A 22,483-nucleotide genomic window follows, 5' to 3' on the forward strand; every position below is an offset into this window, starting at 1 on the left:
TCACCAATTCCATTACCAGACATTACCACAGGAAAACCCAGCTAAAATACATGTATTTCTTTCATGCAATGCTTACCACTAGCTACAGCATTTCCGTCAAGTTCTGGAGAAGCTTGCCCAAGTTCATTGAAAGTTTGGGGACCATCACTTTCTGTATGAGAATGGGGACCTGCGAGAGATGCCAGGTGGAACCCATCTGCTGATGCCGGCTCTCTTGTGGGGGATGCTGGACTCTTGTCCTCATCTCTCCTCACTTCCTCCAGTTCCACTTCCCCTCTGTTATCTTTAACATGAGAGAAAAGTTGTCAATGTGACTGACAGTAAACCAGATTTTCTTTTGCATTAACAATCAATAGCCTATTTGTCAACCCTGAATTGATAAACACTACTTTACCAGAAAAATGTGGTACCCTATACATAATATAATACCAAAAAATGACTAACTTCAACAGTTGGTATTTTTGGCATCAATAATTACAAATCAAAATTCAAGTACTTTGCACATCTGTGATCAATGTGCTATCAACCTGTAAATCAAAAACTTCCAATCTTGAAAACTTTACCAGGAGTTATCTGTACAATAGGGGTATCTTTTCAGCAGCTGCCTCATACTTTCATCATTTTCATTAAAAAATTCTTCCGGTTTAAATTCATGATTATTATTAATGCAATGCTTACATCTGATGAAGGCATTTCCGTCAAGCTTTGGGAAAGCTTCCCAATAGTCATTGGAAATCCGGGGACCATCGCTTTCTGTAAAAGAATGGGGACCTGCGAGAGATGCCAGGTGGAACCCATCTGCTGAGGCCGGCTCTCTTGTGGGGGATGCTGGACTCTTATCCTCATCTCTCTTCACTTCCTCCAGTTCCACTTCCCCTCTGTTATCTTTAACATAAGAGAAAAGTTATCAATGTGATTGACAGTAAACCAAATTTTCTTTTGCATGAGCAGTCCATAATCCATTTGTCAACCTTCTTTTGATAAACACTACCTAACCAGTAAAATGGGCTACCCTGTATGCAATATTATGCAGAAAATGACTAATTTCACAAGTTGGTATTTTTTGCATTCATTCTTGAAAACCATATTCCAAGTTATAAACAGATTTCTGATATATGCACAATCAACCTGTAAAACAAAACTTCCAGTCTTCAAAACTGTAGGAGCTGTTAAAGGTACAATAGGGTATTTTTTAGGCAGCCACTTGCTTTTCTCACCATTTCCATTACCAGACATTACCACAGGAAAACCCAGCTAAAATACATGTATTTCTTTCATGCAATGCTTACCACTAGCTACAGCATTTCCGTCAAGTTCTGGAGAAGCTTGCCCATGTTCATTGAAAGTTTGGGGACCATCACTTTCTGTATGAGAATGGGGACCTGTGAGAGGTGCCAGGTGGAACCCATCTGGTGATGCCGGCTCTCTTGTGGGGGATGCTGGACTCTTGTCCTCATCTCTCCTCACTTCCTCCAGTTCCACTTCCCCTCTGTTATCTTTAAAATAAGAGAAAAGTTGTCAATGTGACTGACAGTAAACCAGATTTTCTTTTGCATAAACAATCCATAGCCTATTTGTCAACCCCGAATTGATAAACACTACTTTACCAGAAAAATGTGGTACCCTATACATAATATAATGCCAAAAAATGACTAACTTCAACAGTTGGTGTTTTTGGCATCAATAATTACAAATCAAATTCAAGTAATATGCACATCTGTGATAAATGAGCTATCAGCCTGTAAATCAAAAACTTCCAATCTTGAAAACTTTACCAGAAGTAATTCGTAGAATAGGGGTATCTTTTTAGCAGCTGTTCATACTTTCATCATTTCCATTAAAAGATTTTTCCTCTGGAAAACTTGGTTAAAACACTTTTTCATATATGCAATGCTTACCTCTAGCTAATGCAGGTCCGTTTAGCTCTGGAAAAGCCTGCCAAGAGTCATTGAAAGTTTGGGGATCATCACAGGTTTTCTTTTGCATGAACAGTCCATAGTCTAGTAAAACACAACATTATATAATATAACAATATCATATAATACAATTTAATGTGATATAATACTATACTATAGAAACCAATATCATATTATACAATATCGTATGATACAATATTATAAAATATAAATATTGTATAATATGATACAATATTCTATATTGCAATATCATGTGATAATATAATAAAAAAAATAATATATAATATATTATACAATATTGTATCATAATATACTGTATCATATTAAACAATAGTATATCATATCATACAATACTTTATCATAAGAATCATGTTATATCGTTTAACAATAAACACATCTATATATCAAGCTGGTTTGAGTGAGGTAGGAGATTTTTTTAGCATCCTTGGTAATGGAGATCAGGCTCTGCATCTGAAGCTACCTCTGCATTTCATTAATTTTATAATATAGTTAAATCAACTATGCAAGCTATTATCTATAGAACATGTGACCTGTTCCAAATTTCAGAATTCAATGCAAGTCTGTCAGGTGCATCAGTATCATTAGACGCACCATCCATGCAAGTTTGATGAAGTTAGGACAAGTAATAACTAAGATATCATCATCAGAGGGCACCTGTTTACAAAAACTTTAACCAACTCTTTAAACCTTAACCTCAACCAGCATCTGAAACCTATGGCTCAGATTCAGCATTCAAGCCTGTCAGGTGCATCAGTATCATAAGACGCACCATCCGTGCCAGATTGATGAAGTTAGGACAAGTAGTAACCAAGATATAATCATCAGAGGGCACAAACTCCAAAAACTTTAACCAGCTTTAAAAACCTTAACCTCCTCCAGCATTTGAAACCTAATGCTCAGATTCAGCATTCAAGCCTGACTCGAGCATCAGTATCATAAGAAGTTTGGTGAAGTTAAATGGACTTGGACACGATTTGAGATCAAAAATTTATTTTTATTTTTTATGAATAAAATGGTTTACTGGTGCATTTTAAATAATTGACCAAAATACTGAATGTTAAAGTCAAGTTACAAGCAAGATACAGAAGTAAGAATTGATTGTTATGTAACAAAGCACGAGTCTTATAGTTGTTTACAAAAAAATATAATGTAGAGAATTACCATTTCTTAGACAAAATTACATGTAAAAAACAATTTAAACTAATTCAATATCTTCATAAATACTATTATCAACAAAAGAGAGATACATTTGATTGAAACTTACACCAATACAACACAGATGTAAATCAAAGTACAGAAGTACTGACGGGAGTTGATTTTATCGATTATCATTTATTTTAAAATCAGCGAGATGTGATTTTGCGTGGCAAGTAGTATCAGTAATCGAAATATTTCTGAGAAATTGTATGGATTTAGGGAAGATTGAACTCTAGTTTTGTTCAACCAAATGCACGACTGTCTCAGTATATCTCCGACAAGCAAGAGAGACTCTCTGTTCTGTCGGATATTAACGGAGACAGCCGAGCATCTGGTTGAATGAGACTAGTACATTGAAGTCTAGCGTATGAATACATACAACTTCGAAAAATATCGAAACTATTTGTACCATTTAAAATTTTACTATTTTCATGGTATTAATAAATAAGTTTTCTCAAAAAACAATGCTTCAGAATACACTGCATCAAATTTATCGATTATTTTCAAGAACTAAGAGTTGTCAGCAGTATTGATTTGTGCTTAGGTCCAAACACTGTTTCACTTTCGGATTGCAAAAGAAAGTGCATAGGAGAGTTGATTAAAATCAACTCCCAAAAATGACATTATTCGTGCTTTGTTTAAAAATCAAAGAATTAAGAACTCTGTATCTTGCTTATAACTTGATATTTGACATTCAAATTTTGACATTGCATTATAAACCTTTATATTTATCACGATAAACATTGAAAATGGAAAAATAAAATTTGAAAATTTAGGTCAAATCGTCTCCAAGTCCCATTAAGACCAGTAGTGGCTAAGATATAATCATCAGAGGGCACCTGCAACAAAAACATTAACCAGCTCTAAAAACCTTAACCTCCTCATGCATCCGAAACCCATAGCTCAATTTCAGTATTCAAGCCTGTCTGGTGCATCAGTATCATAAGACACACCATCCATGCAAATTTGGGGAAGTCAGGAGCAGCAGTTACTTAGATATTACTATCAAAGGGCACCTGCAACAAAAACTTTAACCTGCTCCAAAAACCTTAACCTCCTCCAGCACCTGAAATTTAGGACCCATATTCAACATCATAGTCCTACAAGTCGATAAGAAGGTCCAGATGCAACATCCATGCAAGTCTGAGAAAGATAGGACAAGTAATAACTTAGATACAGGACCTGCAAAAAAAACTTTAACCAGGTCCGGACGCCGACGCCGAGGGTATAGCATAAGCTCCCCTTGACTTCGTCTCAGTGAGCTAAAAATGGGGCAACCTAGATGCAATATTATTCATAAAATAACTATCTTCAACAGTTGTTATCATTTTCATCGACGATTAAAATCAAAATCTAACAAATATGAACATCTGTGATCAATGTGCTATCACCCTGTAAAACAAAAACTTCCAATCTTGATAACTGTTGAGCTGCTATCTGTACAATAAAGTATTTCTTTGGCAACCACTTGATATTCTCACCATTTTCATTACTAGACACTTCCTCTGGAAAACCCAGCAAAAATACACGATTATCATTTATGCAATCCTTACCACAGGCTACAGCATTTCCTTCAAGCTCTGGGAAAGCTTCCCAAAAGTCATTAAAAGTTTGGGGACCATCACTTTCTGTATGAGAATGGCGACCTGTGAGAGATGTCAGGTGAAACTCATCTCCTGATGCCGGCTCTCTTGTGGGGGATGCTGGACTCTTGTCCTCATCTCTCCTCACTTCCTCCTGTTCCAATTCCCATCTTTTATCTTAAAAAATAAGTTGTGAATGTGATTGACAGTAAACCAGATCTTTTGCATGAACAGTATCCACAGTCCATTTCTTAACCCTGAATTGATAAACACTACTTTACCAAACAAGAGACCCATGGGCCACATCGCTCACCTGAGGAACAATAGGTATGATAAAATAAGCTTAATGGAGTCATAATACAAACAATCTGGACAATGTACAATTATACATGTAGATCCTGTATAAATCAAATCCATTTTTACCCCTGGATATTCTTAAGTTTATAATCATTAGTCCCTTTTCTAACAGGATGATTTGATAGTCATACAACATGTTGAGTATTGCAGTCCTCAAAAAGATCCTTTACAATTGTTTATATCTGGGATATTAAGCTAGATCAAACTCTGAACCTTCTTGCGAGGCCGAAGAATTGTCCTGGAGCCAAAGTCTTAACAATTACAAAGAATCATCTGGCTGATTAGTTTCTGAGAAGAAGATTTTAAAAGATTTACTCTATATATTCCTATGTAAAACTTTAAGACCCCCCCCCCCAAATGTGGCCTCACCCTACCCCCAGGGATCATGTTTTCACAACTTTGAATCAACACTACCTGAGGATACTTCCACACAAGTTTCAGCTTTCCTGGCTGATTAGTTTCTGAGAAGAAGAATTTTAAAGATTTACTCTATATATTCCTATGTAAAACTTCGACCCTCCATTGTGCCCCACCCTACCCCCAGGGATCATGATTTTCACAACTTTGAATCTGCACTACCTGAGGATGCTTCCACACAAGTTTCAGTTTTCCTGGCTGATTAGTTTCTGAGAAGAAGATTTTTAAAGATTTACTTATATATTCCTATGTAAAACTTCGACGCCCCCATTGTGGCCCCACCCTACCCTCGGGGGCCATGATTTTCACAACTTTGAATCTACACTACCTGATGATGCTTCCACACAAGTTTCAGCTTTCCTGGCTGCTTAGTTTCTGAGAAGAAGAATTTTTAAAGATTTACTCTATATATTCCTATGTAAAAATTCGATCCCCCATTGTGGCCCCACCCCACCCCCAGGGATCATGAACTTCACAACTTTGAATCTACACTACCTGAGGATGCTTCCACACAAATTTCAGCTTTCCTGGCCGATTAGTTTCTGAGAAGAAGATTTTTAAAGATTTACTCTCTATATTCCTATGTAAAACTTCGACCCCCCATTGTGGCCCCACCCTACCCCCCGGGGTTCATGAATTTCACAACTTTGAATTTACACTACCTGAGGATGCTTCAACACAAGTTTCAGCTTTCCTGGCTTTCTGGTTCTTGAGAAGAAGATTTTTGAAAATTTCTTGAAATTTTTCATTAATTTCTAGCTATCTCCCTTTGAAAACGAGTGTGGCCCTTAAATTTTACAACTTTGAATCCCCTTTGCCTAAGGATGATTTGTGCCAAGTTTGGTTGAAAATGGCCCAGTAGTTCTTGAGAAGATGTTGAATATGTGAAAAGTTTACGGACAGACGGACGGACGACAGACTAACTGTGATCAGAATAGCTCACCTGAGCTTTCAGCTCAGCTGAGCTAAAAAATGTGGTACCTTATATGTAATAAAATGCCAAAAAAAGAATAAATTCAACAGTTGGTATTATTTGAATCAATGATTAAAATCAAAATCCAAGTAATAAGCACATCTGTGATAAATGTGCTATCAATGCATAAAACGAAAACTTTCCATCTTGAAAACTGTAGAGTTGTTATCTGTACAACAGGAATATCTTTGGTAACTGCTTGCAACTTTCATCATTTCCTTCAAAAGATTCTATCTCTGGAAAACCTGGTTTAAATTCATGATTATCATTAATGAAATCCTTACCACTGGCTACAGCATTTCCGTCAAGCTCTGGGAAAGCTTCCCAATAGTCATTGAAAGTTTGGGGACCACCACTTCCTGTAAAAGAATGGGGACCTGCGAGAGATGCCAGGTGGAACCCATCTGCTGATGCTGGCTCTCTTGTGGGGGATGCTGGACTCTTGTCCTCATCTCTCCTCACTTCCTCCAGTTCCACTTCCCCTCTGTTATCTTTAACATAAGAGAAAAGTTGTCAATGTGACTGACAGTAAACCAAATTTTCTTTTGCATGAGCAGTCCATAATCCATTTGTCAACTTTCTTTTGATAAACACTACCTAACCAGTAAAATGGGCTACCCTGTATGCAATATTATGCAGAAAATGACTAATTTCACAAGTTGGTATTTTTTGCATTCATTCTTAAAAACCAAATTCCAAGTTATAAACAGATTTCTGATATATGCACAATCAACCTGTAAAACAAAACTTCCAGTCTTCAAAACTGTAGGAGCTGTTAAAGGTACAATAGGGTATTTTTAGGCAGCCACTTGCTTTTCTCACCAATTCCATTACCAGACATTACCACAGGAAAACCCAGTTAAAATACATGTATTTCATTCATGCAATGCTTACCACAAGCTACAGCATTTCCGTCAAATTCTGGAGAACCTTGCCCACGTTCATTGAAAGTTTGGGGACCATCACTTCCTGTATGAGAATGGGGACCTGCGAGAGGTGCCAGGTGGAACCCATCTGGTGATGCCGGCTCTCTTGTGGGGGATGCTGGACTCTTGTCCTCATCTCTCCTCACTTCCTCCAGTTCCACTTCCCCTCTGTTATCTTTAACATGAGAGAAAAGTTGTCAATGTGACTGACAGTAAACCAGATTTTCTTTTGCATTAACAATCAATAGCCTATTTGTAACCCTGAATTGATAAACACTACTTAACCAAAAAATGTGGTACCCTATACATAATATAATGCCAAACAAGAGGCGCATGGGCCACATCGCTCACCTGAGGAACAATAGGTATGATAAAATCAGCTTAATGGACTCATAATACAAACAATCTGGACAATGTACAATAATACACGTAGATCCTGTATAAATAAAATCCATTTTTCCCCTGGATATTCTTATGTTTATAATCATTAGTCCCTTTTCTAACAGGATGATTTTATAGTCATATCGCATGTTGAGTATTGTAGTTCTCAAAAAGCTCCTTAACAAATGTTTATACATGGAATATAAAGCTAGATCAAACTCTGAACCTTCTTGTGAGGCCAAAGAATTGTCCTGGAGCCAAAGTCTTAACAATTATAAAGAATCATTTGGCTGATTAGTTTCTGAGAAGAAGATTTTTAAAGATTTACTCTATATAATCCTATGTAAAACTTCGACCCCCCATTGTGGCCCCAACGTATGCCAAGAGGTAATGAATTTCACAACTTTGAATCTACACTACGATGCTTCCACACAAGTTTCAGCTTTCCTGGCTGATTAGTTTCTGAGAAGAAGATTTTTAAAGATTTACTCTATATATTCCTATGTAAAACTTCGACCCCCCCATTGTGGCCCCATCCTACATCCAGGGGTCATGAATTTCACAACTTTGAATCTACACTACCTGAGGATGCTTCCACACAAGTTTCAGCTTTCCTGGCTGATTATTTTCTGTCGAGTGAGAAGAAGATACTCTATATATTCCTATGTAAAACTTCGACCCCCAATAGTGGCCCCAACCTACCCCCGGGGGTCATGAAATTCACAACTATGAATCTACACTACCTGAGGATGCTTCCAAACAGGTTTCAGCTTTCCTGGCTGATTAGTTTCTGAGAACAAGATTTTAAAAGATTTACTCTATATATTCCTATGTTAAACTTAGACCCCCCCCCCATTGTGGCCCCACCCTACATCCAGGGGTCATGAATTTCACAACTTTGAATCTACACTACCTGAGGATGCTTCCACACAAGTTTCAGCTTTCCTGGCTGATTAATTTCTGAGAAGATTTTTAAAGATTTACTGTATATATTCCTATGTAAAACTTCGACCCCCCCATTGTGGCCCCACCCTACCCCCGGGGGCCATGATTTTCACAACTTTGAATCTACACTACCTGATGATGCTTCCACACAAGTTTCAGCTTTCCTGGCTGATTAATTTCTGAGAAGAAGATTTTTAAAGATTCACTGTATATATTCCTATGTAAAACTTAGACCCCCCATTGTCGCCCCACCCTACATCCAGGAGTCATGAATTTCACAACTTTGAATCTACACTACCTGAGGATGCTTCTACACAAGTTTCAGCTTTCCTGGCCGATTAGTTTCTGAGAAGAAGATTTTTAAAGATTTACTCTCTATATTCCTAAGTAAAACTTCGACCCCCCATTGTGGCCCCATCCTACATCCAGGGGTCATGAATTTCACAACTTTGAATTTACACTACCTGAGGATGCTTCAACACAAGTTTCAGCTTTCCTGGCTTTCTGGTTCTTGAGAAGAAGATTTTTGAAAATTTCTTGAAATTTTTCATTAATTTCTAACTATCTCCCCTTGAAAACGAGTGTGGCCCTTAATTTTTACAACTTTGAATCCCCGTTGCCTAAGGATGATTTGTGCCAAGTTTGGTTGAAAATGGCCCAGTAGTTCTTGAGAAGATGTTGAAAATGTGAAAAGTTTACAGACAGACAGACAGACGGACGGAAAGACAGACGGACGACAGACAAAATGTGATCAGAATAGCTCACTTGAGCTTTCAGCTCAGGTGAGCTAAAAATGACTAACTTCAACAGTTAGTATTTTTGGCATCAATAACTACAAATCAAAATTCAAGTAATATGCACATCTGTGATCAATGTGCTATCAACCTGTAAATCAAAAACTTCCAATCTTGAAAACTTTACCAGGAGTTATCTGTACAATAGGGGTATCTTTTCAGCAGCTGCCTCATACTTTCATCATTTCCATTAAAAAATTCTTCCGGTTTAAATTCATGATTATTATTAATGCAATGCTTACATCTGACTAAGGCATTTCCGTCAAGCTGTGGGAAAGCTTCCCAATAGTCATTCAAAGTTTGGGGACCACCACTTCCTGTAAAAGAATGGGGACCTGCGAGAGATGCCAGGTGGAACCCATCTGCTGATGCCGGCTCTCTTGTGGGGGATGCTGGACTCTTGTCCTCATCTCTCCTCACTTCCTCCAGTTCCACTTCCCCTCTGTTATCTTTAACATAAGAGAAAAGTTGTCAATGTGACTGACAGTAAACCAAATTTTCTTTTGCATGAGCAGTCCATAATCCATTTGTCAACTTTCTTTTGATAAACACTACCTAACCAGTAAAATGGGCTACCCTGTATGCAATATTATGCAGAAAATGACTAATTTCACAAGTTGGTATTTTTTGCATTCATTCTTAAAAACCAAATTCCAAGTTATAAACAGATTTCTGATATATGCACAATCAACCTGTAAAACAAAACTTCCAGTCTTCAAAACTGTAGGAGCTGTTAAAGGTACAATAGGGTATTTTTAGGCAGCCACTTGCTTTTCTCACCAATTCCATTACCAGACATTACCACAGGAAAACCCAGTTAAAATACATGTATTTCATTCATGCAATGCTTACCACAAGCTACGGCATTTCCGTCAAATTCTGGAGAACCTTGCCCACGTTCATTGAAAGTTTGGGGACCATCACTTCCTGTATGAGAATGGGGACCTGCGAGAGGTGCCAGGTGGAACCCATCTGGTGATGCCGGCTCTCTTGTGGGGGATGCTGGACTCTTGTCCTCATCTCTCCTCACTTCCTCCAGTTCCACTTCCCCTCTGTTATCTTTAACATGAGAGAAAAGTTGTCAATGTGACTGACAGTAAACCAGATTTTCTTTTGCATAAACAATCAATAGCCTATTTGTCAACCCTGAATTGATAAACACTACTTTACCAGAAAAATGTGATACCCTATACATAATATAATGCCAAAAAATGACTGACTTCAACAGTTGGTATTTCTGGCATCAATAATTACAAATCAAAATTCAAGTACTCTGCACATCTGTGATCAATGTGCTATCAACCTGTAAATCAAAAACTTCCAATCTTGAAAACTTTACCAGGAGTTATCTGTACAATAGGGGTATCTTTTCAGCAGCTGCCTCATACTTTCATCATTTCCATTAAAAAATTCTTCCGGTTTAAATTCATGATTATTATTAATGCAATGCTTACATCTGACTAAGGCATTTCCGTCAAGCTGTGGGAAAGCTTCCCAATAGTCATTAAAAGTTTGGGGACCACCACTTCCTGTAAAAGAATGGGGACCTGCGAGAGATGCCAGGTGGAACCCATCTGCTGATGCCGGCTCTCTTGTGGGGGATGCTGGACTCTTGTCCTCATCTCTCCTCACTTCCTCCAGTTCCACTTCCCCTCTGTTATCTTTAACATAAGAGAAAAGTTGTCAATGTGATTGACAGTAAACCAAATTTTCTTTTGCATGAGCAGTCCATAATCCATTTGTCAACTTTCTTTTGATAAACATTACCTAACCAGTAAAATGGGCTACCCTGTATGCAATATTATGCAGAAAATGACTAATTTCACAAGTTGGTATTTTTTGCATTCATTCTTAAAAACCAAATTCCAAGTTATATACAGATTTCTGATATATGCACAATCAACCTGTAAAACAAAACTTCCAGTCTTCAAAACTGTAGGAGCTGTTAAAGGTACAATAGGGTATTTTTTAGGCAGCCACTTGCTTTTCTCACCAATTCCATTACCAGACATTACCACAGGAAAACCCAGTTAAAATACATGTATTTCATTCATGCAATGCTTACCACTAGCTACAGCATTTCCGTCAAATTCTGGAGAACCTTGCCCATGTTCATTGAAAGTTTGGGGACCATCACTTTCTGTATGAGAATGGGGACCTGCGAGAGATGCCAGGTGGAACCCATCTGCTGATGCCGGCTCTCTTGTGGGGGATGCTGGACTCTTGTCCTCATCTCTCCTCACTTCCTCCAGTTCCACTTCCCCTCTGTTATCTTTAACATGAGAGAAAAGTTGTCAATGTGACTGACAGTAAACCAGATTTTCTTTTGCATTAACAATCCATAGCCTATTTGTCAACCCCGAATTGATAAACACTACTTTACCAGAAAAATGTGGTACCCTATACATAATATAATGCCAAAAAATGACTAACTTCAATAGTTGGTATTTTCTGCATCAATAATTACAAATCAAAATTCAAGTACTATGCACATCTGTGATCAATGTGCTATCAACCTGTAAATCAAAAACTTCCAATCTTGAAAACTTTACCAGGAGTTATCTGTACAATTTTCAGCAGCTGCCTCATACTTTCATCATTTCCATTAAAAAATTCTTCCGGTTAAAATTAGTGATTATCATTAATGCAATGCTTACATCTGACTAAGGCATTTCCGTCAAGCTGTGGGAAAGCTTCCCAATAGTCATTGGAAATCCGGGGACCATCAATTTCCGTAAAAGAATGGGGACCTGCGAGAGGTGCCAGGTGGAACCCATCTGCTGATGCCGGCTCTCTTGTGGGGGATGCTGGACTCTTGTCCTCATCTCTCCTCACTTCCTCCAGTTCCACTTCCCCTCTGTTATCTTTAACATAAGAGAAAAGTTGTGACTGACAGTAAACCAAATTTTCTTTTGCATGAGCAGTCCATAATCCATTTGTCAACCTTCTTTTGATAAACACTACCTAACCAGAAAAATGGGCTATCCTGTATGCAATATTATGCAGAAAATGACTAATTTCACAAGTTGGTATTTTTTGCATTCATTCTTAAAAACCAAATTCCAAGTTATAAACAGATTTCTGATATATGCACAATCAACCTGTAAAACAAAACTTCCAGTCTTCAAAACTGTAGGAGCTGTTAAAGGTACAATAGGGTATTTTTTAGGCAGCCACTTGCTTTTCTCACCATTTCCATTACCAGACATTACCACAGGAAAACCCAGCTAAAATACATGTATTTCTTTCATACAATGCTTACCACTAGCTACAGCATTTTCGTCAAGTTCTGGAGAAGCTCTCCCATGTTCATTTAAAGTTTGGGGACCATCACTTTCTGTATGAGAATGGGGACCTGTGAGAGGTGCCAGGTGGAACCCATCTGGTGATGCCGGCTCTCTTGTGGGGGATGCTGGACTCTTGTCCTCATCTCTCCTCACTTCCTCCAGTTCCACTTCCCCTCTGTTATCTTTAACATGAGAGAAAAGTTGTCAATGTGACTGACAGTAAACCAGATTTTCTTTTGCATAAACAATCAATAGCCTATTTGTCAACCCTGAATTGATAAACACTACTTTACCAGAAAAATGTGGTACCCTATACATAATATAATGCCAAAAAATGACTTTACTTCAACAATTGGTATTTTCTGCATCAATAATTAAAAATCAAAATTCAAGTAATATGCATATCTGTGGTAAATGTGCTATCAACCTGTAAATCAAAAACTTCCAATCTTGAAAACTTTACCAGGAGTTATCTGTACAATAGGGGTATCTTTTCAGCAGCTACTTCATACTTTCATCATTTCCATTAAAAAATTCTTCTGGTTTAAATTAGTGATTATCATTAATGCAATGCTTACATCTGATGAAGGCATTTCCGTCAAGCTGTGGGAAAACTTCCCAATAGTCATTGGAAATCCGGGGACCATCGCTTTCTGTAAAAGAATGGGGACCTGCGAGAGATGCCAGGTGGAACCCATCTGCTGATGCCGGCTCTCTTGTGGGGGATGCTGGACTCTTGTCCTCATCTCTCCTCACTTCCTCCAGTTCCACTTCCCCTCTGTTATCTTTAACATAAGAGAAAAGTTGTCAATGTGACTGACAGTAAACCAAATTTTCTTTTGCATGAGCAGTCCATAATCCATTTGTCAACTTTCTTTTGATAAACACTACCTAACCAGTAAAATGGGCTACCCTGTATGCAATATTATGCAGAAAATGACTAATTTCACAAGTTGGTATTTTTTGCATTCATTCTTAAAAACCAAATTCCAAGTTATAAACAGATTTCTGATATATGCACAATCAACCTGTAAAACAAAACTTCCAGTCTTCAAAACTGTAGGAGCTGTTAAAGGTACAATAGGGTATTTTTAGGCAGCCACTTGCTTTTCTCACCAATTCCATTACCAGACATTACCACAGGAAAACCCAGTTAAAATACATGTATTTCATTCATGCAATGCTTACCACAAGCTACGGCATTTCCGTCAAATTCTGGAGAACCTTGCCCACGTTCATTGAAAGTTTGGGGACCATCACTTCCTGTATGAGAATGGGGACCTGCGAGAGGTGCCAGGTGGAACCCATCTGGTGATGCCGGCTCTCTTGTGGGGGATGCTGGACTCTTGTCCTCATCTCTCCTCACTTCCTCCAGTTCCACTTCCCCTCTGTTATCTTTAACATGAGAGAAAAGTTGTCAATGTGACTGACAGTAAACCAGATTTTCTTTTGCATAAACAATCAATAGCCTATTTGTCAACCCTGAATTGATAAACACTACTTTACCAGAAAAATGTGATACCCTATACATAATATAATGCCAAAAAATGACTGACTTCAACAGTTGGTATTTCTGGCATCAATAATTACAAATCAAAATTCAAGTACTCTGCACATCTGTGATCAATGTGCTATCAACCTGTAAATCAAAAACTTCCAATCTTGAAAACTTTACCAGGAGTTATCTGTACAATAGGGGTATCTTTTCAGCAGCTGCCTCATACTTTCATCATTTCCATTAAAAAATTCTTCCGGTTTAAATTCATGATTATTATTAATGCAATGCTTACATCTGACTAAGGCATTTCCGTCAAGCTGTGGGAAAGCTTCCCAATAGTCATTAAAAGTTTGGGGACCACCACTTCCTGTAAAAGAATGGGGACCTGCGAGAGATGCCAGGTGGAACCCATCTGCTGATGCCGGCTCTCTTGTGGGGGATGCTGGACTCTTGTCCTCATCTCTCCTCACTTCCTCCAGTTCCACTTCCCCTCTGTTATCTTTAACATAAGAGAAAAGTTGTCAATGTGATTGACAGTAAACCAAATTTTCTTTTGCATGAGCAGTCCATAATCCATTTGTCAACTTTCTTTTGATAAACATTACCTAACCAGTAAAATGGGCTACCCTGTATGCAATATTATGCAGAAAATGACTAATTTCACAAGTTGGTATTTTTTGCATTCATTCTTAAAAACCAAATTCCAAGTTATATACAGATTTCTGATATATGCACAATCAACCTGTAAAACAAAACTTCCAGTCTTCAAAACTGTAGGAGCTGTTAAAGGTACAATAGGGTATTTTTTAGGCAGCCACTTGCTTTTCTCACCAATTCCATTACCAGACATTACCACAGGAAAACCCAGTTAAAATACATGTATTTCATTCATGCAATGCTTACCACTAGCTACAGCATTTCCGTCAAATTCTGGAGAACCTTGCCCATGTTCATTGAAAGTTTGGGGACCATCACTTTCTGTATGAGAATGGGGACCTGCGAGAGATGCCAGGTGGAACCCATCTGCTGATGCCGGCTCTCTTGTGGGGGATGCTGGACTCTTGTCCTCATCTCTCCTCACTTCCTCCAGTTCCACTTCCCCTCTGTTATCTTTAACATGAGAGAAAAGTTGTCAATGTGACTGACAGTAAACCAGATTTTCTTTTGCATTAACAATCCATAGCCTATTTGTCAACCCCGAATTGATAAACACTACTTTACCAGAAAAATGTGGTACCCTATACATAATATAATGCCAAAAAATGACTTTACTTCAACAATTGGTATTTTCTGCATCAATAATTAAAAATCAAAATTCAAGTAATATGCATATCTGTGGTAAATGTGCTATCAACCTGTAAATCAAAAACTTCCAATCTTGAAAACTTTACCAGGAGTTATCTGTACAATAGGGGTATCTTTTCAGCAGCTACTTCATACTTTCATCATTTCCATTAAAAAATTCTTCCGGTTTAAATTAGTAATTATCATTAATGCAATGCTTACATCTGATGAAGGCATTTCCGTCAAGCTGTGGGAAAACTTCCCAATAGTCATTGGAAATCCGGGGACCATCGCTTTCTGTAAAAGAATGGGGACCTGCGAGAGATGCCAGGTGGAACCCATCTGCTGATGCCGGCTCTCTTGTGGGGGATGCTGGACTCTTGTCCTCATCTCTCCTCACTTCCTCCAGTTCCACTTCCCCTCTGTTATCTTTAACATGAGAGAACAGTTGTGAATGTGACTGACAGTAAACCAAATTTTATTTTGCATGAGCAGTCCATAATCCATTTGTCAACCTTCTTTTGATAAACACTACCTAACCAGAAAAATGGGCTACCCTGTATGCAATATTATGCAGAAAATGACTAATTTCACAAGTTGGTATTTTTTGCATTCATTCTTGAAAACCAAATTCCAAGTTATATACAGATTTCTGATATATGCACAATCAACCTGTAAAACAAAACTTCCAGTCTTCAAAACTGTAGGAGCTGTTAAAGGTACAATAGGGTATTTTTTAGGCAGCCACTTGCTTTTCTCACCATTTCCATTACCAGACATTACCACAGGAAAACCCAGCTAAAATACATGTATTTCATTCATGCAATGCTTACCACTAGCTACAGCATTTCCGTCAAGTTCTGGAGAAGCTCTCCCATGTTCATTTAAAGTTTGGGGACCATCACTTTCTGTATGAGAATGGGGACCTGCGAGAGATGCCAGGTGGAACCCATCTGCTGATGCCGGCTCTCTTGTGGGGGATGCTGGACTCTTGTCCTCATCTCTCCTCACTTCCTCCAGTTCCACTTCCCCTCTGTTATCTTTAACATAAGAGAAAAGTTGTCAATGTGACTGACAGTAAACCAAATTTTCTTTTGCATGAGCAGTCCATAATCCATTTGTCAACTTTCTTTTGATAAACACTACCTAACCAGTAAAATGGGCTACCCTGTATGCAATATTATGCAGAAAATGACTAATTTCACAAGTTGGTATTTTTTGCATTCATTCTTAAAAACCAAATTCCAAGTTATAAACAGATTTCTGATATATGCACAATCAACCTGTAAAACAAAACTTCCAGTCTTCAAAACTGTAGGAGCTGTTAAAGGTACAATAGGGTATTTTTAGGCAGCCACTTGCTTTTCTCACCAATTCCATTACCAGACATTACCACAGGAAAACCCAGTTAAAATACATGTATTTCATTCATGCAATGCTTACCACAAGCTACGGCATTTCCGTCAAATTCTGGAGAACCTTGCCCACGTTCATTGAAAGTTTGGGGACCATCACTTCCTGTATGAGAATGGGGACCTGCGAGAGGTGCCAGGTGGAACCCATCTGGTGATGCCGGCTCTCTTGTGGGGGATGCTGGACTCTTGTCCTCATCTCTCCTCACTTCCTCCAGTTCCACTTCCCCTCTGTTATCTTTAACTTGAGAGAAAAGTTGTCAATGTGACTGACAGTAAACCAGATTTTCTTTTGCATAAACAATCAATAGCCTATTTGTCAACCCTGAATTGATAAACACTACTTTACCAGAAAAATGTGATACCCTATACATAATATAATGCCAAAAAATGACTGACTTCAACAGTTGGTATTTCTGGCATCAATAATTACAAATCAAAATTCAAGTACTCTGCACATCTGTGATCAATGTGCTATCAACCTGTAAATCAAAAACTTCCAATCTTGAAAACTTTACCAGGAGTTATCTGTACAATAGGGGTATCTTTTCAGCAGCTGCCTCATACTTTCATCATTTCCATTAAAAAATTCTTCCGGTTTAAATTCATGATTATTATTAATGCAATGCTTACATCTGACTAAGGCATTTCCGTCAAGCTGTGGGAAAGCTTCCCAATAGTCATTAAAAGTTTGGGGACCACCACTTCCTGTAAAAGAATGGGGACCTGCGAGAGATGCCAGGTGGAACCCATCTGCTGATGCCGGCTCTCTTGTGGGGGATGCTGGACTCTTGTCCTCATCTCTCCTCACTTCCTCCAGTTCCACTTCCCCTCTGTTATCTTTAACATAAGAGAAAAGTTGTCAATGTGATTGACAGTAAACCAAATTTTCTTTTGCATGAGCAGTCCATAATCCATTTGTCAACTTTCTTTTGATAAACATTACCTAACCAGTAAAATGGGCTACCCTGTATGCAATATTATGCAGAAAATGACTAATTTCACAAGTTGGTATTTTTTGCATTCATTCTTAAAAACCAAATTCCAAGTTATATACAGATTTCTGATATATGCACAATCAACCTGTAAAACAAAACTTCCAGTCTTCAAAACTGTAGGAGCTGTTAAAGGTACAATAGGGTATTTTTTAGGCAGCCACTTGCTTTTCTCACCAATTCCATTACCAGACATTACCACAGGAAAACCCAGTTAAAATACATGTATTTCATTCATGCAATGCTTACCACTAGCTACAGCATTTCCGTCAAATTCTGGAGAACCTTGCCCATGTTCATTGAAAGTTTGGGGACCATCACTTTCTGTATGAGAATGGGGACCTGCGAGAGATGCCAGGTGGAACCCATCTGCTGATGCCGGCTCTCTTGTGGGGGATGCTGGACTCTTGTCCTCATCTCTCCTCACTTCCTCCAGTTCCACTTCCCCTCTGTTATCTTTAACATGAGAGAAAAGTTGTCAATGTGACTGACAGTAAACCAGATTTTCTTTTGCATTAACAATCCATAGCCTATTTGTCAACCCCGAATTGATAAACACTACTTTACCAGAAAAATGTGGTACCCTATACATAATATAATGCCAAAAAATGACTAACTTCAACAGTTGGTATTTTCTGCATCAATAATTACAAATCAAAATTCAAGTACTATGCACATCTGTGATCAATGTGCTATCAACCTGTAAATCAAAAACTTCCAATCTTGAAAACTTTACCAGGAGTTATCTGTACAATAGGGGTATCTTTTCAGCAGCTACTTCATACTTTCATCATTTCCATTAAAAAATTCTTCCGGTTTAAATTAGTGATTATCATTAATGCAATGCTTACATCTGATGAAGGCATTTCCGTCAAGCTGTGGGAAAGCTTCCCAATAGTCATTGGAAATCCGGGGACCATCGCTTTCTGTAAAAGAATGGGGACCTGCGAGAGATGCCAGGTGGAACCCATCTGCTGATGCCGGCTCTCTTGTGGGGGATGCTGGACTCTTGTCCTCATCTCTCCTCACTTCCTCCAGTTCCACTTCCCCTCTGTTATCTTTAACATGAGAGAACAGTTGTGAATGTGACTGACAGTAAACCAAATTTTATTTTGCATGAGCAGTCCATAATCCATTTGTCAACCTTCTTTTGATAAACACTACCTAACCAGAAAAATGGGCTACCCTGTATGCAATATTATGCAGAAAATGACTAATTTCACAAGTTGGTATTTTTTGCATTCATTCTTGAAAACCAAATTCCAAGTTATATACAGATTTCTGATATATGCACAATCAACCTGTAAAACAAAACTTCCAGTCTTCAAAACTGTAGGAGCTGTTAAAGGTACAATAGGGTATTTTTTAGGCAGCCACTTGCTTTTCTCACCATTTCCATTACCAGACATTACCACAGGAAAACCCAGCTAAAATACATGTATTTCATTCATGCAATGCTTACCACTAGCTACAGCATTTCCGTCAAGTTCTGGAGAAGCTCTCCCATGTTCATTTAAAGTTTGGGGACCATCACTTTCTGTATGAGAATGGGGACCTGCGAGAGATGCCAGGTGGAACCCATCTGCTGATGCCGGCTCTCTTGTGGGGGATGCTGGACTCTTGTCCTCATCTCTCCTCACTTCCTCCAGTTCCACTTCCCCTCTGTTATCTTTAACATAAGAGAACAGTTGTGAATGTGACTGACAGTAAACCAAATTTTCTTTTGCATAAACAATCCATAGCCTATTTGTCAACCCTGAATTGATAAACACTACTTTACCAGAAAAATGTGGTACCCTATACATAATATAATGCCAAAAAATGACTAACTTCAACAGTTGGTATTTTCTGCATCAATAATTACAAATCAAAATTCAAGTACTATGCACATCTGTGATCAATGTGCTATCAACCTGTAAATCAAAAACTTCCAATCTTGAAAACTTTACCAGGAGTTATCTGTACAATTTTCAGCAGCTGCTTCATACTTTCATCATTTCCATTAAAAAATTCTTCCGGTTTAAATTAGTGATTATCATTAATGCAATGCTTACATCTGATGAAGGCATTTCCGTCAAGCTGTGGGAAAACTTCCCAATAGTCATTGGAAATCCGGGGACCATCGCTTTCTGTAAAAGAATGGGGACCTGCGAGAGATGCCAGGTGGAACCCATCTGCTGATGCCGGCTCTCTTGTGGGGGATGCTGGACTCTTGTCCTCATCTCTCCTCACTTCCTCCAGTTCCACTTCCCCTCTGTTATCTTTAACATAAGAGAAAAGTTGTCAATGTGATTGACAGTAAACCAAATTTTCTTTTGCATGAGCAGTCCATAATCCATTTGTCAACCTTCTTTTGATAAACACTACCTAACCAGAAAAATGGGGTACCCTGTATACAATGTTATGCAGAAAATGACTAATTTCACAAGTTGGTATTTTTTGCATTCATTCTTGAAAACCAAATTCCAAGTTATATACAGATTTCTGATATATGCACAATCAACCTGTAAAACAAAACTTCCAGTCTTCAAAACTGTAGGAGCTGTTAAAGGTACAATAGGGTATTTTTTAGGCAGCCACTTGCTTTTCTCACCATTTCCATTACCAGACATTACCACAGGAAAACCCAGCTAAAATACATGTATTTCATTCATGCAATGCTTACCACTAGCTACAGCATTTCCGTCAAGTTCTGGAGAAGCTCTCCCATGTTCATTTAAAGTTTGGGGACCATCACTTTCTGTATGAGAATGGGGACCTGCGAGAGATGCCAGGTGGAACCCATCTGCTGATGCCGGCTCTCTTGTGGGGGATGCTGGACTCTTGTCCTCATCTCTCCTCACTTCCTCCAGTTCCACTTCCCCTCTGTTATCTTTAACATAAGAGAACAGTTGTGAATGTGACTGACAGTAAACCAAATTTTCTTTTGCATAAACAATCCATAGCCTATTTGTCAACCCTGAATTGATAAACACTACTTTACCAGAAAAATGTGGTACCCTATACATAATATAATGCCAAAAAATGACTAACTTCAACAGTTGGTATTTTCTGCATCAATAATTACAAATCAAAATTCAAGTACTATGCACATCTGTGATCAATGTGCTATCAACCTGTAAATCAAAAACTTCCAATCTTGAAAACTTTACCAGGAGTTATCTGTACAATTTTCAGCAGCTGCTTCATACTTTCATCATTTCCATTAAAAAATTCTTCCGGTTTAAATTAGTGATTATCATTAATGCAATGCTTACATCTGATGAAGGCATTTCCGTCAAGCTGTGGGAAAACTTCCCAATAGTCATTGGAAATCCGGGGACCATCGCTTTCTGTAAAAGAATGGGGACCTGCGAGAGATGCCAGGTGGAACCCATCTGCTGATGCCGGCTCTCTTGTGGGGGATGCTGGACTCTTGTCCTCATCTCTCCTCACTTCCTCCAGTTCCACTTCCCCTCTGTTATCTTTAACATAAGAGAAAAGTTGTCAATGTGACTGACAGTAAACCAAATTTTCTTTTGCATGAGCAGTCCATAATCCATTTGTCAACCTTCTTTTGATAAACACTACCTAACCAGAAAAATGGGGTACCCTGTATACAATGTTATGCAGAAAATGACTAATTTCACAAGTTGGTATTTTTTGCATTCATTCTTAAAAACCAAATTCCAAGTTATATACAGATTTCTGATATATGCACAATCAACCTAAAAAACAAAACTTCCAGTCTTCAAAACTGTAGGAGCTGTTAAAGGTACAATAGGGTATTTTTTAGGCAGCCACTTGCTTTTCTCACCATTTCCATTACCAGACATTACCACAGGAAAACCCAGCTAAAATACATGTATTTCATTCATGCAATGCTTACCACTAGCTACAGCATTTCCGTTACGTTCTGGAGAACCTTGCCCATGTTCATTGAAAGTTTGGGGACCATCACTTTCTGTATGAGAATGGGGACCTGTGAGAGGTGCCAGGTGGAACCCATCTGCTGATGCCGGCTCTCTTGTGGGGGATGCTGGACTCTTGTCATCATCATCTCTATTCCTTTCCTCCTGTTCCACTTCCCATCCATGAATAATATTGTCATCAATAATCTTCATTTCTCTGTTTTTTGGAGATCCAATATATCTTTTTTCTTTTTCTCGCTCTCTATCCTTTTAAGAGTTAAGGTTATAAAAATAATGATGTTGCTCATATCCTCCCCCTCCACCAACTAAATGAAATCCATTTGACAATTTTATAATTGAGGCAGTTTTTATTTACTTTATTAGAACAGTAATAATAATCAAAGGCCTGAAGGGCCACAATGGCGTCGAGTTAAAGTTAATTTGAAGAGTAAAAACCTAAATAATTTTTTAAACAAGTGAAAAGCTGTCAATGTGACAGCTAACCGGGTTTTCTTTTTATATGCGAACTGTATCCATAATCCATGTCAACCCATATCCAGTGAAATAAAGTACCCCATATGCAATATTTTGCAATAAAAAAAGACTT

At 38.3% G+C, this 22,483-nt stretch overlaps 2 protein-coding genes across 4 annotated transcripts in view; one reads left to right on the forward strand and one right to left on the reverse strand.

Moving 5' to 3' along the window:
* LOC105321966 (coiled-coil domain-containing protein 134) overlaps positions 1–22,483 on the forward strand; it is a 131,591-nt gene that overhangs the window by 65,745 nt on the left and 43,363 nt on the right. The window lies entirely within an intron of this gene.
* Positions 21,556–22,483, reverse strand: part of LOC136273104 (gamma-tubulin complex component 4-like) — a 40,326-nt gene continuing 39,398 nt past the window's right edge. For all 3 annotated transcript variants that reach the window (XM_066077006.1, XM_066077007.1, XM_066077005.1), the window contains exon 8: positions 21,556–22,143. In XM_066077006.1, coding sequence (XP_065933078.1) covers positions 21,820–22,143 — 324 coding nt within the window. In that variant the 3' untranslated portion in view covers positions 21,556–21,819. The remainder of the gene's footprint in view (positions 22,144–22,483) is intronic.

Source organism: Magallana gigas, chromosome 2, assembly GCF_963853765.1.
Source record: "Magallana gigas chromosome 2, xbMagGiga1.1, whole genome shotgun sequence".
In the NCBI taxonomy this organism is placed as follows: domain Eukaryota; kingdom Metazoa; phylum Mollusca; class Bivalvia; order Ostreida; family Ostreidae; genus Magallana; species Magallana gigas.